Genomic DNA, 18390 nt, shown 5'->3' with positions numbered 1-18390 from the left:
AATTTCCATGAGAAATTTTGTGTCTCTTAGTAGATTGGTTTACCAAAAGTATATTTTCTCCCACATTCAGCTGAGACATGGAAGTTCAACATTGTATGACAGTCTCCTCACACCATCTTCTTGAAGTGAATGAATGCAAGCCTATTTTCCCTAAGTAGATCAATGATTTAGCCTTCTCTTCTGTTTGCATTCCCTAAATACCTTGCATCTGGAATGCTCCACCAAGGGGAAGTCCTTTGATATTCTTTCTTGTTTCAGATCTAAATTAAAGACTTCCCTCTTTGTTTGGATTGTTTTTAGGAGAGGCTCCCTTGATTTCGTTAATTTTAGAGGGCAATGTTCCATGGGGTCTGTCCTCTGGAAATTAATAAACTACAACAAAAGCATTTTGGTCAAGTTTTGAAAAAGATCTGAACTAAGTAGCGGTCAAAACAACTCATTTATTTTACCTGGCTGCATTTATCTCAGCCACATTTCAATGTGAGGTTGAAGAGTTTTCAGATCAGCTGCAAAGAAGAAGTTTTGAAGGGCTTATTCTCTGCACTAGTAAGTTTCTTTACAGATTTCACTGCTCTGTTCTTTTCACCTGTAAATTTCAAGCTTGAATTACAAACTGAATGCATTAATAACATGCATATGGCCACAGCAGTGCCCCTGTAAAGAGTGAATTTAGTTTGGGTCTTTTAAAAGAGCCAATAAGCAATGCCCCTGGAAGGGAGGAAACACACTTTATCCTACAAAGCAGTATGCCCAGTTTAAAAAGAGGGGATCTCGGTATAACAAACTAGTTTAGATGCAGTGAAGGTTTTTAAAAGAGTCTGAGACAAAAAGTAATTCACAAGTCATTTTTTATGAAACTCCTAGATATCTGTGGCATATAATTGACACATTCGGTTGGGTATAGGAGTAAATTACATGCACTAGATAACAACTTCATGTCTTGGAGTGATTTAAAGTTTGTTGACTACCAAACTTTGCATGCAAACCCTCATCAAAGCAATCTTTAATATATAAATACTATTAAAAAACTAAGAAACCAAATAATTTAAAGATGGAAATGTATTTATAGAGAATAACCACATTGTTTAAGTAGCACATATTAGTAGGGCATGTATCATTCAATTTGTGTCCAAAAAACCCTCCAAAACCAAAGTAAGCAGTTTAAAAAAATGGTTACCAAAAGAAAAGCAAATGTAAAGTATTTTTATATACCAAAGTTTCTGGGCGATTATCGATGCAGACACAATAGATATAATGCAGATAATAATCCTTAATCAAGGATTTTCCAGATGAGTTTTACTTGATGGGTTAAAAGAACTGAAATGCCATGCACATGTTATTAAACTGCTTTTGAAACCTAACCTTAACATAATTAAATACGTTGCGGTGTTCGTCCCCCCCCGCCGGGAAAGAAAACACGTGTTGGTAAATGTTATTAGGATCTGTTTTAATTAAAGACAATAAAAGGGAAGAGTCTTGTGTATACTCTTATTGGGAGTTTATACATCATTGGTTGCCTGTCCGGAATGTGTTCATAACAAATCAGAAAAGGGCAGGGGATATTTTTTCCCCTTTAATGTCTGTTTCAAAGAGTGGATCTTATTGGGATTAAAAGAAAAAAAAAAAAAGTCCAGCTAACTCCTAAGAATTAGCATCGACCTCCTCCCTTCAGTCAGCAGTTGTGCGTTTTGTTTGGAAAGGCTACGCTTCAACACCCCCATCCCCAACAAAACCGTAGCCAGGATTGATCTGCTCCTGCCCAGCAAAATCTTTAAACACGCACAACCTGCCGCTGGAGCGGTTCTTCCCCCCCCCAAGCTTGCAAAGGAATCGGTTTGTGCCACCCGGTTAGAAACACTCAGCCACCACTTAGCGGGCGGGTTCCGAAGATGCAATACACACATTCCTCCCTCCCTGCAACACAAACCCCCAGGGGTTTTTTTGCACCGAGGGGTGGCACGTTTAGAAAAGATCCCGGCTAGCAAAGGGGACTGGCCAACAACGTGTTGCCTTTTTTTTTTTTTTTTTTTTTGGGGGGGGGGGAATAACTGGCGCCTCTCCTGAGCCACTTTTGCGGCTGCACCTCTTTTGCCTTGGGAATCTGGAAGGAGCTTGATAAATTATTCCTCTCCCCAGTTTCCTTCCTCTCCCGGTGTTTCACTGACGGGGCTGGCCTCAAACCAGGCTATTGTAGGAACTGAAAGAGATCTACCCCCATCTTGGTGACTTCACTTACAAGATCATGGACTCTTTAGCCTTTCCCCCTCCGCCCCCAGACAATGAGGGGAACTCCACTCCCAGGAGGCAGCTGCCCCGATCCTTCCCCACTCAGCACCAGAAGGCGCGTGGGAGCTCCCGCAAGACGGGGGGGGGGGACACACACCCACACCCACGTGACGTTTGCCACGGGGGGGGGGTGTTTGTTGTTTTCACAAGCGATCAGCTACTCCACACCGGCTTCCACTCCATTCATGAAATCTAACCCCAGCGCCCGGGGAAGGAATGAACACAACTGCGCTCCCTTCACCCCCGCCTCTCTCCCTTTTTTTGGGGTGGGGGGTGGGGAATGATTTGGGCTGTTGCTATTTTAAACCGCTCCTAAAAATAAAGTCTGCAGAGAAGAAAGGCTGAGAATAGGGCAAGCCGGGAAGGGAGGGGAAGGGGGGGGGCCCACGGGGAGGGGGTGTCTAGTTATTGGGAGGCTGATGTCCAATTCCGTTGCAATTCAGAGAATCCCAGCCGTTCAGAGATGGGAAAGATGAAGTAGCTCCCATCCCTTGGCCTGGGATGAGTGACATTTTCCAGGGCATTCTGCGTCCAAGCCATTCCTACCCATCCCCCTGTTGCTACGATCCTGGGTGGGTTTCGACCCTCTTCGCTTCTTGGCTGATCAAAACATGCGCCCTTTGGAAGGGGGGGGGGGAGTGGGGAAAGAAAAGACCATGTGCATTGCCCTGTGTGCTCCCCTCCCCCCACGGTGCTCTCAACGCATGGAGCATGCAAAGAAGCACAAATCGCTGCAAGAGGAGGGGGGCAGGCCAGGGCTTCATTCATTCCCCCTGCTCTCCGCAACGTGGTCTCTGCGCCTGTCCTTCGTGCCGAGGGGGCTGGGAGTTCCTGGAGAATTCCTCCCAGGCGCCCCCCCCCCCCAGGAGTGGCTTGATTTCTCCTTTCCCCCCGCCCAAAGCTTTAGCGATCCTCGACAGAAGGGTTCAAAGGCGAAAGGGACACATCTTCCTGTCCCTTCCTAGGGAGCCATCATAGATGAGATCAGCTCCCCCCATCCTTTCCCCCCCCCCCAGCACCTCTTTTCTCCGGATCCCCCTTCCCCACTCCAGTGTCCCCACACCGCCTGCAGAGTGCGGTGGAGATGCTGCGACCCCGGGACTCCAGCTCGCTCCTTAGATGAAGAAGTTTGCACCGGGCAAATCCCCATTCAAGCCCTGGGAAGCCATGGGGGGAGGGGAGCCAGGCTGGGGGCGGGGGGGGGGGGGGCTTGATTTTTAGAGAAGGCTGAGTGGGGTGGGGGAGGAAGCTGGAGGGATGCTTGCTGAGATGAAGCCAACGTCCCCACATCTAAATGCTCCCTTGGCCAACTGGAAATCAAATAGTAATTTATTTTATTTTATTTTATTTTTGAATAAAGGGTCAGGCTCCCCCCTGGCGGTGCCCGCCCCTCCCACTGCAGGGGGGCGGGGCTTTCGGCACCACCACCACGTGGCTTCCTCTCGCAAACATTTTCACTCATTTTTTTTCTTCAGGTCGATTTTATTTAGGGGCGGTGCCAGGCAGCTTCACCCAACGTCCTGTGACACACGAGTGCGACTCCAAGGAGTTGGGGGGCTGAGCCAAAAACAGCCGCACTTTCCCCCCAGCCCGCCATCCCAGTGGAACCAACCAACTCCCCCCACTGAGCTTGTGATCACCAGGAATCCCACCTCCTCCTCCCCCCCAGCCCCTCCTAAAAAAATCCTAAAAAACCAAAAAAACCCAAACCGCCCCCCCCCCCAAAAATAACAACTCGCTTTCCCAGTTGTTGGGCTCCAGTTTGAATTGGGAACTTTCCTTGGGATTTTTTTTATTTGAAGAATCCATAAAGAAAAGTTGTTCCCCACCTCCCCCAGCCCTATCAACCCTCCCTCCCCCCCCTTCCCTCTCTTAACACCCACCCACCGACTATCCACATCTCTTGTGATCCACCATGAACAAGCTGTACATTGGGAACCTAAACGAAAACGTGACTCCAGGCGACTTGGAGAAAGTCTTCAATGACCATAAGATCTCCTTCAGTGGTCAGTTTCTGGTGAAATCGGGCTATGCCTTTGTGGATTGCCCTGATGAGCAATGGGCTATGAAAGCCATCGAAACTTTTTCTGGTAAGCAAGATTATCTCTCTCTCCCCTTCCCCTCCCCCCTTTCTTCCCTTCTGCTTTTGCACCAAATCTCTTAGCCCTTGCAAAATAATACCAATAAGGAAAAGGGGGGGGCTCTGCTGTTCTAACCCCCCCCTTCTTTCTCATGGCTCCCCCAGTTCATCTCTGATGAACGCACCACCCAGCCATGGCCCTCCTGTTTCGCCAGTGGGCCGGATCCCCTTGCTTTTCCCAGGGCCTTACACGGATCGCCTTTAAGCAACCAAAATCACGAATCAGCGTCTTTCCTCCCCCCCCCACCCCAGCAAATCGTGGGGGGTGCAACGAAGGCCACGCGGGGCCAGCACCAGGGGATTCCCCAGCAAAGTCACGCGTGGGGGAGCTGAAATCCCCGATTCCCACCCCCCTCCCCCGACTAGCTTGGGAAGCTGGGCGAGGCCGATTCTCCCCTCTGCTTCCCCCCTTCCCTTCAGCCAGAGCACCCCGTATCCGGGCTGGGGGGGTCCCCCTAGATCCAGCCCCTCCCTCCAAGCAGCACCAGGCCGTTCGGGGTTCCCAGCAGCCTTCGCCGCCCCCAGCGTGGCTCCCCCCAAGGCGTGGGGGCCGTAATCAGTGTGTTGGGGGGGGGGATCCCATCAGCAGGAGGGGAGGGGGGCGTGGGACTTTAGCCATTTTGATTTGAACGTGGGGTTTCCTGGGGCATATGTGTTGTGTGTAATAGCGCGAAGGTCGCCATGCTGGGCTCTCACAGAGAGGAACTCCTAGGGAGCAGATCATCTTTTTTAGCTGATGCCAGGCTCTCCCAAACTCAGATCCTCCTTTTCGACCCTCCTCTCCTCCCCCCAAAATAGATCAGTTAGGCAGAGCTCCCCATTTTGAAAGGAAAACGCCCTTCGTTCCATTGAGAAACATTTGATCTTTTCAGCCCTTGTGTGAAAAAAAACTGAGAGCCACCCCCCCACACACACACAAAGAAGCAACAGCAAAGAATGGATCTTAATATTTAATTCCTTTTCCTTTCGTTGAAGCAGACTTCTCTGTTCAAAACACCGCTCAGGGCGAGCGAAGGAATCAAATCTTCCTCAGCAGCATTGTCCAGGGAGCTGCTGGCCTGTACCTCCCAATGCTCCCCAGCTCGAAAGCAGTTTTGTATTTAATAAAGTGCCCTGGCAGAGGAATCAGAACATGTATTTGTGCTGTGTAATTAGAATTAAAACGAAAAGGTTCAGGGGCAAGAATGTTACCCAAACCTTTCTGCATCCCACCCCTGCTCAGATTTTTAAAAAAGACACATTTTGTTTGTAGGGAAAGTGGAGCTACATGGAAAACAGCTAGAGATTGAACATTCAGTACCCAAAAAGCAAAGGTAACAAACACAGTGTTTTAATTCCTCTTATTTTCCCTGTTGGAAGGGTATAGCTCAACTATAATGGGGGGGTGAGGCGGAGGGGGAGGATTTATCATCACAATCATGTGCATGTGAAATTAAATGTAAGAGGGGATTACTGGGTTTTAGAGCTGCCCAAAGCTACGCATGAGTCAATTCTGAGAATCAACTTTTACATTTCGCCTTTGTTTGTTTAAGTTACTTTGAAAGTAAGTTTTTTTTAAAAAAAAAGACAAAAAAACCCCCAAAAAGCCAGGTACAAAATAGTGGTTTGGCCAAGGTGGTGTATTGCTGAGCTCTTGCTGAAGGCAGGCTGTTTTGTTCACTTTGAAATACCTTTTACACATTTTTAAAATTTGTAACCTAATATTTAAAAAAAAGTTAAATTGGATTTTTTTTTAAAAAAAAATAGGGCCTTGTTTTCACATTTCATGCTAAGGTGTAGTTTAAATTAATTGAATTAAGGACATTGGCCCAACTTCTTGTAGAGAAGAACTCTCACTGAGTTGTAATTATTAAATTTCCTTCATCTTTACTTTAAACATGAAAAAGTGTCTCCTTTCTTTACAAGTATCATTTCTCCCACTAGATTTTTTCAGAAGTCTACAATCTTCTCCATGTTCTTGGCCTTTTGTTGTTGGGTGCTCACCTTGGGCTGATGATTTATTCTGGTTACCAGCAGATATTTTGCAGTGTAGGGCAGATGCCACATAAAGAAAAGAAATATTTTCTAGAAAAGATACATTTCCCCTACCCCACAGGAAGCAGGCAAGTTGGCCCAAAATACAAATAGTCTACGTTGAATTCTAGCAGAATCTGTAATATGCTTGATCCACGTGACCAGGCAGTTACTTCAACAACAGAGCAGGAAGGAGGTGGCTTCTTAAAAGATTGTTTTAGCTTTTTTATGACTGAAAAAATATACCTGAAGACTAGTGGAATCTGTGTTATTAGCAAAGGGTAAGCCTTAATTTTTGCTTCCCAGCTCTCTCTTTTCCATTTGTTGGCCTTTTAAAATTACAAACCAGTGTGTCCATGTGAATCCCAGAGACTGCAGGGCTGAATGCAGTGTGTTCTATAGGTCAGTGAGACCCCGTAGGTTTAGCTCAAACCTTAAAACTGATCTAATCCTTTAATATAAAATATTTTAGCAGTAAGCCCCCAACTCATGCATTGGTGATCAATATTGCTTAATACAGCATTCAAAGACTTGGTTGTGGTGTAAATTTCAATTGAATGAAATGTTATTGGAAAGGCAATTACAGTCTGAAGGTAACATTATAAAATCGAAAAAAAAGTCTAATTTTTTTTTTCTTAGCACTGCTAGAAAATCAATAGGTTGCATGGAACACAGTAGACTTCAAGCTATTTCTTAGTTCACTTTCTCCCAACCCTTTTCAGACTTTATTAACAATATCAAAGAAGAGCTATACTCTATAGGTTGCATGGAACACAGTAGATTTCAAAATATTGCTTAGTTTGCTTTCTCCTAACCCTTTTCAGACTTTATTAATAATGTCAAAGAGCAGCTATTCTTAAATGTAAACACAGTGTAATTCAAACAAATTGTGGTTTAAAGTTTATAAGAAGAGAAATCAGACCTAAGGTTAGTTAGCAAATTTTAGTGAGAAACAAGAGAAATAAAATTAATTACATATAGATTCTGTATGCCATAGTGTGGTGGTTTTATATATATACACACACACATATATATATGTGTTCACACATACACACACTAGTCTGCTTTATTTAAAGCTACAGAAGCCATTTTTGATGTTGACTTTCTCCTTAAAGTGCTTAACTTCAAGTAACTTTTATTAGTACAATATTGCAGTGGTGTTCAAGTTGGATATATTCTTCTGTCACTTAACTATGGTTTGAGAAAGTAACTTTGTCTCAGTTTCCTAAGACAGACTTGTATTTCTGTTTTTTCTAAAAATGATAGTAAACTTGGAAGTTGTTAGACAAATATAATCTTTACTAGATGGTATACCATATTTTTCTCTTTTTTAAATTCAGAGTGATATTATGTTAGAGGCAATGTTTCTAAGTGAGTTTGTTTTTCTGGTTGTTTTGAGTTTGAATTTTCCAGTCTAAGAACGTATAGAACAGGAATTAGTTAATTAAGTAGGATAGGCAAGGACTCAATCAGATGTTCTTACTGTGATTTCTTTAAAATAAAATGAAATAAAACCTGACAAGGTTGTTAAGTACAGAAATTTTAAAAAATAAAGTTACATTCACTCATGTACTTTACTGAGAATTTTAAAAATAAAAGTTGTCTTATGGATTGGATCTGTTTGATTAGAAATTAAAAATAATAATGCTCAATAAGACTGAAGGATGATTTTGGAACTGAATGTATTTGATTAAACTTCATATAGTGAATGCATCTTTCATGAGGGTTTCCTTTCTTCTTTAAAATGTTTCTTCTCTTTTCCTCACTTCTAATATAAATATGAATTAAAACATGCAGAATAAACTAACAGTACACAAGAGAATTGTTGGTATGTATTTCTGCCCCCAAAATATAAGAGAAACGCATTCATTAAGAGTGATTTTGTTGATGCTGCTAGGAAACCATTTTAAATAAATACTTTAAAAATATTAAGAAAGAAAATACTCTGATGCTAAATACACAATGTAATTGTTTGGAGATTAATATTCTAAACCTGAAAGTTTTATGAAACTTGCTTAGGTTAAAGTTTCTCTCATTGCTACTCTGTGACTTTACTGAGGAAGGGTTGGCAAAATTAGGAATTATGGTTTAAAAGGAAAACACAAAAACCTGAAAAATTGTGTGTATGTTGAAAGGCTTACTGAAGAAATGATCCCTTCAATAAATGAATTTTTACCCCCAAACCCCTATAAGATTAAGAAATGTTTTAGGGGGGGTAGATCTGTCTGAAACTGAAAAGACTTAAGTGGATAGATTTGAAAAAAAGAATGAATGAATAAAGGGTGGGGGGGGGAGAGAAAGAAAGAACGAAAGAAGTGAATCCATCAAGCAAACATTCCAAATATGAGGAATGTGGAAGTGAGTAGCCCAGAGAGAATGAAACTTAGTAATTGAGGGAAATAGTGAATATGGCTGATAACAGCCAATACACTTAAAACTAAAAGGATTTGCACAGGTTATTTTTAAGCACAGGCAACTTGTAAAGAACAGATACAGTTAGAAAAGTTTGTGTCCCCAAACAGAAGAAGGAAATTAATTAATTACAAGCAGATACTTAGTTGTCTGCTGCATTGCTCTGGGTATAATTTAACAAGTTTGCTTGAGGGGGGTTGGATTACCTTTTCCCCCCAGTCTTTGTTTCAAGTTAATACCTGTGTAGAAATATTGTAATCTTATCCATGATGTGTGTTCATAATGAAATATTTTAAAACTTTGTTTAAACACCAAGTGGCAATTTAAAAGAAAAAAGTATTAGTTGACAAAAATTGCATCTTACTTGCTTCTGATTTCTTGGTTCTACAAAAAGTTCATGGAAAATCTAGGTAGGTTTTTTTGTTTGTTTTAATTCAAGAAAACTTTCTTGAATGCTGAGACAAATTAAATCTATAACCCATTCTTGAGGTCACTTACCTCCCACAAATCAGAGGTTGTTAACTTTTTAAAGGTTCTGCCTTTCAAGAGAAGTTAGCACCATTCGTGTTTAGAGCAGTTTCTGAAAGTTGAAATGCCTGATATAAGGAAAAAAAACTTCCATTTTAATATTCTAAGCTTTTATTTAAGATCTCCTTTTTGGTTATCTTAATAGGTTCGCTTTGGACTTAATACATTTAAATCAGTGATTATGAATACTTATTTGACACCCTCAATACCTGTAGTAAATCAACACTGTTGGTGATTTCCAACCATGAAGGATAGACACAATTTGTTAGTTCCATGTTCTTCTGGAGTAAATTTGAAAAAATTAGGTTTAAAGTTTTGGTCACTTGAGATGTGAGTAATTTTAATATAATTGAAAATAAAAGATAATCTTAATAATTTACAGTTTGAAGCAATTGGTTCACCCCTTCTCAGTAAAAACTATAACTGGCAAGTGTCTACCAGAAGCTGCAACTTGATTGCAAACTTTCTAGTCTCAGCTTTTAGACCAATGAAAAATGAAGACCTGTAGATGCCCTTTTTTTTTTTTTTTTTCTTTTCTTTTTTAGCATTTGATGGTATTCCTTGTGGAAGGAGAGTGAATTTGGTGCTCAAGGAAACATCTGTAGTAGTTTCTGGGTCTGGATCGGTTTCTCCCATGGAGATTGATTATACTTTTGCCTTTTAGATTAAAACCATTTTTTAAAAAATAAATATTTTTTTCTCCTTAAAAAAGTTACAGCTTTAAGAATTTAGACACTTAAGAAGGCATCCGTCCCCCTTCCTCCCCCCAGATATAGAAATGTTAATGTTTTCCAGAATGTGCCACTAGGACTTGGGAAAGTTCAGAAAGCAGGAGAGGCTGTTGAAAAATAAGATTGAGTTAGTCCAGTGTTTGAAATTCCAGGCTGAAGAAACAGAAAGAGTCCCCTTCTGCCTCTAGTAGTAATTTACAGGTTTTGCTGGCTTAATGAATGGAAGGTACCTCACTCAGTGTCAGTGTGTAAAAGGTTTTCACTCTCTATTAATGATGCCATTCGTTTTTTAAAGACCCCATCAACCCCCCCCCACCCCCCCGATTTTGTGACAACTTAAGGGTTTCTTAGAGAGTAGATGTTTCTTTTGCAAACAGGAAAGTGTTAAAAAAAAATGTTGATGATGGAGAATTTATATGTGTAAAACTGTTTTGTGAACACCAAGGGATTCTTCAGCATGTTTCTCTTACAGTAGAGAGTAGGGCAGATGAATTGGGATGATGACGACTTTAACAGTGATCGGAAAAGCTTAATCTCTACTGCACGTGAATTGCTAAAAAAACAAACAAACAAACCCAACAAAACACGAAACAAAACCTACCCAGAAAGTCATTGTTAGGTTGTTTTCTTATTTAGATGGGGGTAATGTTTTCAAAAGGGTCTAAGGCCAGATCGATCTAGCAGGGGTCGATTTATCGTGTCTAGTTTCGATGCGATAAATCGATCGCTCTAGCGTCAACTCCGGTACTCCACCTCAACGGGAAGCGCAAAGGGAATCGATGGGAGAGTGTCTCCCGTCAACACACCGCAGTGAAGACCCCGCAGTAAGTAGATCTAAGTACATCGACTTTAGCTATGTTATTCACATAGCTGAAGTTGCATAACTTAGATCGATCTCCCCCCCCGCCCCGTAGTGTAGACCAGCCCTGAGTGACTTAGGAGCTCGTGTCTCATTTTCAAAAGTGACTTAGACACTTGGGTGCCTAAATCCAAGACTCATAAGTTACTTTTGAAAATGAGACACGAGCTCCTAAGTCACACAGGGCTTGTCTACACTTAAAACACTCAGCGCTTCGGTGTAGACGCTACCTGTGCCGATGGCAGGGTTTCTTCCCCTGGCGTAGATAATACATCTCCCCGAGAGGCAGTTGCTAGCTCGAATTCTTGCGTCGACCTACCACTGTCTGCACAGGGACTGAGGTGTGTTTTCTACACCCCGGGCGATGTAATTATACCAACCTAATTGTCTAGTATTTGTGGCATCTTAGAGACTAACCAATTTATTTGAGCATAAGCTTTCGTGAGCTACAGCTCCGACGAAGTGAGCTGTAGCTCACGAAAGCTTATGCTCAGATAAATTGGTTAGTCTCTAAGGTGCCACAAGTACTCCTTTTCTTTTTGCGGATACAGACTAACACAGCTGTTACTCTGAAACCTGTAATTGTCTAGTGTAGACTAGCCCTTAGACGAGTTTGAAAATTCTACCTCTGTTGTCAATGTTCTGTCAGTCTTTGTCCGTGAGCCCACTGGGTCTTCTGAATTCTTATTCCACTTGCTTTGGGTTTGAAAACTGTGAATGAACAGGGAGGGTCTTCCAGAAAGGAATGCTGATACTTTAAAAAAGGTACTTAACATGCAAAGTTTAAAAATGTTTAAAATAAAAAGGCAGAAGAGGAACATAGGGCTTGCCATACTAGATAAAACCAAGGGTTCATCTAATCCAGGGTCTTGTCTCCAGTAACAGTTAGTGCCAGCTGTTTCAGGGGGAGGCGTAGGAAACCTTGCAGAAGGCAGTTATGGACTAGTCAGTTTAGGGACAGTTTCTTCCTAATTGTATCAGTCAGAGGTTGGATTATACCCTGAAGCTTGAGGGTTTATATAAATCCAACTTTTTTTTTTTTTTATTCTTACTACAATTCTGGGTGTTCTTGTTATCCCCAGAAATGTCCAGGTCTCTTGGGAATCCAGCTAGGAAAACATTTTTAGGATTTAATTATAGTTGTTTGTTTGACTCTACAAGTTCCAAAGTGTAGCTGCAGTGATGAAGGCTGCATGAGGCATATACCCCTTGTTAACAGACTGAATGTTGCTGGAAAGTATTTCTGAAACCCCTTAGAAGAAGAGTTCGGTTAGAGAACACGTGGAAGACAGAGAATTCTCCATGTGTTATATTCATTGATAAGATGATCAGCTGCGATAGACTTTTAGAATAGCTACTTGAGCCTCATTCACTTTTCAGCAGAATTCTTCCAATTTCTATTAGTCCAAGCTTTGAAACTGGATATTTATAGGGGTGAAAGAATGGAAAACATCTAAAACTTCTCCAGCCAAACAGACGCTCCTCTACACTTTCCTGGTGATGGTGTCCATGTGAAATTTGAGGGCTTGCCTACATGAGAGAGTTAATTTAAAGTGTTACTTTGAAGTGATTTAGTTAAAACCAGTGCAAACTCTTACTTTGATTGAAAAGTGGCTTAATGCAGTTTAGGTTAGTCCAATTCCTAATCAGTTGAAGCTCAGGTACTATATGCTATTCTTAGGTGGCTACACGGGGCTACGCTAAGAAGTGTGGTTGGCTTACCCACACTGCTCAGGGCTGTGAAAAAGTTCATGGCCCATGCAAAGTAATTCAGCCAACCTAAGCCGTGGTATAGACATCTCTAGGTCAATGGATCAGGGGGTAGCCGTGTTCGTCTGTATCCACAAAAACAACGAGGAGTCTGGTGGCACCTTAAAGACTAACAACAGCTTTATTTGGGCATAAGCTTTCCTGGGTAAAAAACCCACGAAAACTTATACCCAAATAAATCTGTTAGTCTTTAAGGTGCCACCGGACTCCTCGTTTTTTTAGGTCAATGGAATAATTCTTATGTTGCAGCTGAGCTGCTGGAGTGGTTTAAATGTAGACGGAACGTAAGTTAAATGAGCAGTTTTCTTGCATAGAGAAGGCCAGGGATAGATAAGGCTCGCAGTATTCTGGTTTGCATCCAGCAAAGCACGTGTTTAAGCAGCGACTAGTTCCATTGACTTAATTGGACTGTTCGTTTGCTTCAAGCTGAGCACTTACTCGCTGTGCTTTGGATTGGGGCCAGGCTGCTTAGGGCCCCTGGTAGGCTCATTTAGTTCATCCCCCTTCCCCCACCTCCCCACAGGGGGCAATGCAGAATTGTTCCCTCCAGTCTGTTTGCTAGGGCTTTGTCCAGCCTAGTTTTAAAGTGTCTCAAACAATGGGGCACTTTCTCAGTTTATTATGGGGGAGATTTTCAAAGGCACAAAGAGAAGCTGGGTACCCGACTCTCAGTGGGAGTTAAGCACTTTTGCAAATCTTACCCTGAGTTCCCAAGTCACTTAGGCACCTAAGTGCCCTTTTCAAATGTGACTCAGGCACTTAGGAGTCTAAGTCTGTGGGATTTAGGCTCTTCAGTGTTTATCGCTTTTGAAAATAAGACTTAGGCTCCTAAGTCACTTAGGTGCTTTTGACATTTCTACCCCTAAGTCTTTATTTGTGCCTATAGCCTCTGCCGCTCCTGCTTTTGCAGTTGCCCTGAACTGTCCCCTTTCCAGCCCCCCACCCGGGGGCTTCCCCAACAGGTCTTGCAATAAAATCGGAACAGTGGAAGACATTTGATTGAGATTCTTGATGGAGCCTAGTGAAGAGGTGGGGGAGGGGCACAGCTATGACTACAGCAGCGGAGATGGGTAGCAGGCACAGGTATTTATAATTTTAGCATTTGCTGGCCCTAATCCCGAGATGAGGGCAGCGAGAGGCAACCGTGACTGGTTCAGCTAGAGGTGCATCCTTAATTCATGCCCTGCCTCCTCACAGAAAGGGCAGCTCAAGAGGGGGAGTCCAAGCTTGTCTTCCAAAAAAACCCCCACCAAACCCAAAAAACCCAAAACCCAACCCTCCCAAGAGTGCTCCTGATCCTTCAGGAAACGGGTCATTTTATTTTATTGTAACTGACACTGGTGAGCCATGACGTGGTTGGAGCTGAAATTTCACACGTTTCTGGCTGCTGTAGTGGTCCAGTCAACACGCGTGAGGGTGATTAAAAAAGTCAAACACCGGGGTGGGTTTTATAGAGCAATCCGACCGCGCGCGCGCACCCATGGATACGTTTGACACACGAATATATGACAAGGGTGACGCTCAGCTCTGGTGAAACTCCACTTCTGGTGCAGCGAGATGCAAGTCCTGGGTCGGTTGGGTGTATTGTAAGGTGTAAACAACACTTCCGATTGGAATTCAATTGAGTGGTGCAACAAAAAAACAAAATGGGGGGTGTTGCTCTGAAGAGGAGCCTGCTGTATTTTATTTTATCAAGTCAATTGCATAGATCCTATGGTTATGGACCCCAAGGTAGATAAGAAAAGAATGATTGAGAGCCACGTTTTTTAAGAACCAGGGCTAGATTTTTTCAAGAGCTCGCCTTCCATTTAAGCATCTAGCTAGAAGCCACCTTTTTAAAAATATTCAGCACCCAGTGTGCTGAGCACTCAAGAAAACCTTGCCCTCCGTGGCCCAGAGATGCTCCGTAGGAGGCACTGAAAAGACTTGGAGAGTTCCCTTGATGTCGTCCCAGTCCCGCTATTGCGATGAGCTTGGGCTGCTGGGGAAGAGCGAGGGGATTTAGCCTGCCAACCCTAGGGATGCACAAGATCTGTGGCCACAGACCCTCCCTACAAGTCCCAGGGAGGGTTAGCTCCTCTGTGCTTCCTCTTGCTTTCTTTTAAAACAGATGCCCCCTTTTCTCCCATCAAGAAGGGGGCAACACTGGCAACAGAGCCTTGAATTAATACTGCTCCAGGCTGCATTCGTTTAGACGTGTGTGTGTGTGTGTGTGTGGAGGGGGATTGGATAGTGACTCCGTCCTCATTTCTATGGGGCACCTACTCCAGAGGTGCTTTGACAGGGTCTGGAGAAGGGGGCGGAGCATTTGCTGCCCCCCTCTCTCCTTTAGTGCAAAGCTTTCTAAAACCAGGGCAGGCCTAAAATGAATAACAAGCTGTTTTCAGACCTGGAGTGGAGCAAGTGACGTAGCTTATTGCATCAAGCTCCTGTAAACCAGGCTCATTCCTTTATGCGTGGCCTTAAAAACCAGGCAGCATACAGGGCACTTGTACCCAGCATCTTATTTTGCATTCCAAGCCAAATTTTCCTGCCTGCATCTATTCCCTAAAACACCCCTGCTCCCATATGCCAGATGTTTTTCCAGCTCCACAAGGCGATCTCTTCAGTGTGGTGGGCGCTATCAGAGTCGTCTTGGTCGAGCTGCTTAAAAGGCCACTTATTTTATCAGAGCCAAATAAATGTTTTAAATGGTTAGTACAATTGTTTTTTGTGTCTTGAGACTTCCAGTTCAGTTGGTCTTTGCTGATGCTAAGAGCTTGTCAAACCTTTTTGAAACTCGCAGGATTAAGAACTCCTTCAAGATAACGTTTTTTGGGTACAAAGTTATTCCATATCAGGTTTGGATGGGAAGTAAATGATAACCCGACTAAGTCACGGGCCAGAGGAGATCCTTGAAGCCAGAAGTTCCGTAATCAAGCCAAATGCCCACTCGCTTTAGTTAGCTTTGCATGACTGAAGGCTCCAGGATCAGGTCCTTTGGCTACATTAAATGTAAAAACCAACCCTTAAATAAACCAACCGCTCATATTCATGCACAGTTAAAGTTACATGTTGAGCCACAAGATGTCAGCAAATGCGAAAGCCAATGCAGCAGTGATGGGGTCCCAATGCTGATATTCCCCCAGTGGAATGCTGTTGATTTCAGGGCGGATTTAGCCTTGTTTTATGTTGAGGCAAGGAGAGCAGGATCAGGCCCTGTGTAATTTTTTTGTAATGCACATTTTACAGCAGTAATATTTTATATACACCTCTCTCTCTGCCTCCACATCCCGGGGTGTGCACTGAGGCTCAATTAGCTCTGCCGTTAGAACCACTGCTTGCATTTCCTGACCTCTAGTAATTCAGGGCCCGATTCAGCAAGGTATTTAAGCACATGCTTCAGGCCACGTCTACACTCCAGACATCTGCCAGCATCGCTGTGTTGGTGAGGGGTGGGCAGAGATGGGATCCCTAACCATAGCTGTACCAGCAAAAGCCCCTTAAGTAGACAGTTCTACCAGTAAAACTGTGCTTTTAAGAGTATAGCTTGTTTCTCTCACGATGATGGAATAAGTTAAATTGGTAACAGTCAGCTTTGCCAGTATAAAAACAATCACACCACGGAGCCCTTTACCAGTGCGGTATGCAAGTGTAGCTATACTGCAAAGCATAGAATATATACTAGCTCCTAGTACAGATGTGGCCTCATTTTAAGCATGTGATTGCTCCAGCTGAAATTAACAGGGCTACTCACAAGCTAAAACGAGGCGTGTGCTTAAACCAGGGGTGGGCAAACTACGGCTTGTGGGCTGGATCCGGCCTGTGAGCCGTTTTAAGCCGGCCTGCAAGTTCCCGCTGGGGAGTGGGGTGTGGGGCTTGCCCCAATCCAGCCGGGGTGCAGGGTTGGGGGCCGCACCACACGGCTCCCAAAAGACGCGGCATGGCTTCCTCCGGCTCCGACGTGCTCCAATGACCCCCTCTGGTGGTCCAATGGGAGCTGCAGGGGCAGTGCCTGCAGATGGGGCAGCATGCAGAGCTGACTGGCCGTGCCTCCGCATAGGAGCCGGAGAAGGGACATGCCACTGCTTCCGGGAGCTGCTAGAGGTAAGCGCCGCCCAGAGCCTGCACCCCATAGCCTCTGCCCACACCCCAATTCCCTGCCCCAACCCTGATCCCCCTCCCACCCTCCGAACCCCTCGGTCCCAGCCCAGAGCATCCTCCTACACCCCAAACTCCTCAGCCCCAGCACAGTGCCCACACCCCCAACCAGAACCCTCATCCCTCCCGCACCCCTGCCCCAATCTTCTGAGCATTCATGGCCCACCATACAATTTCTATTCCCCGATGTGGCCCTCGCCAAAAAGTTTGCCCACCCTGGCTTAAACACCTTGCTGAATCTCAGCCTAGACGTAACACCTTATGTGAAGACCATTGTAGAACATTTCATTGCAGCGGAACAAGTAACTCAACAACTGTATCTGACAAATGTAGCCTCTCCTTGCTTATGGCTCAGACACAAATAGTTAATGATTTCTGTTCATTAAATGCTTATTTGAGAGTGATGAATTTGGGGATTGGTCCTGCTTTGAGCAGGGGGTTGGACTAGATGACCTCCTGAGGTCCCGTCCAACCCTGATATTCTATGAATTTGCGTGTATGTTTTTACTCAATGGATTGATCAGACAGTTATCTTTGGTTATCCTTTATGGATCAGATAAGCCACATGGTACTGTTTCTGCCCCCTGACCAGGATGAGTGTGCAGGCAGGTGAGACTTTTACATTGGGTTTTCCTGAATATTTGTGGATGTAACTTTGGAATCTACTTTCTGCAAACTTCCATGCCAATGAAATGTGATCACATGAATGTTCACGGAAAGCAGACAGGAAAGGCGAGGACAAGCATGTCTGAAGGGAATTAATTTAAAAATTGGAGCAAATATTCAGACAATTTGTGCAGGATTTGCCTAATTTTGCATTAAAAAAAAAAATATATATATATATATATACTGCCTGTATTTTAGCATCAGCATTTCCCAGGCCCTACTTAGGCACTGGGATAGCTCAGTGGTTTGCGCATTGGCCTGCTAAACCCAGGGTTGCAAGTTCAATCCTCGAGGGGGCCATTTAGGGATCTGGGGCAAAAATTGGGGATTGGTCCTGCTTTGAGCAGGGGGTTGGACTAGATGACCTCCTGAGGTCCCTTCCAACCCTGATATTCTATGATTCTATGTAATTTGCCTTTACATTTCATTAAAGTGAACAGGCAGGGGGTGTGGAAAAAGTTCCATCTTCACTGCTGAATGAAAGGAAATGAAATGATTTTCCTGGGCCTTGTCTATCCTACAGATATTTAAACTGCTTTTATATAATGGCTTCTACCACTAGTTCGTCTCCAGTGCTTGCAACTACAAGGGACTGGGGGACATTTTAACCACGGTGTCACTTAGCCCTATTGCAAGCAAGTTTAGACGGAGCAGTGCCTAGAGCGCCAGCAGCTGGTCTGCACTAGTTATGACCGGTGGGGGCTAAACCACTAATAGCAAGGATGGGAAATTTTAGGGGGAAAACGTCTGTGTCCAAAACCGCATTGTTAGTTTGCATCGTGGTGGCTGCCTGTTCCCAAAAGAAAAGGCTATAAACTGAACACATGTCAGATTTGTAGACTGTT

General features: G+C 43.8%; 1 protein-coding gene across 2 annotated transcripts in view; it reads left to right on the top strand.

Annotated features, from left to right (window-relative positions):
• The first annotated feature begins 4201 nt into the window (after window positions 1-4201).
• The window catches only part of IGF2BP1 (insulin like growth factor 2 mRNA binding protein 1), a 55251-nt gene continuing 41062 nt past the window's right edge, over window positions 4202-18390 (top strand). For both annotated transcript variants that reach the window (XM_077806211.1, XM_077806210.1), the window contains exons 1-2: window positions 4202-4376; window positions 5679-5739. In XM_077806211.1, the coding sequence (XP_077662337.1) occupies window positions 4202-4376; window positions 5679-5739 (236 nt within the window). The remainder of the gene's footprint in view (window positions 4377-5678; window positions 5740-18390) is intronic.

Source organism: Eretmochelys imbricata, chromosome 27, assembly GCF_965152235.1.
Source record: "Eretmochelys imbricata isolate rEreImb1 chromosome 27, rEreImb1.hap1, whole genome shotgun sequence".
In the NCBI taxonomy this organism is placed as follows: Eukaryota; Metazoa; Chordata; order Testudines; family Cheloniidae; genus Eretmochelys; species Eretmochelys imbricata.
This window is presented reverse-complemented; position numbering and strand designations above follow the sequence as displayed.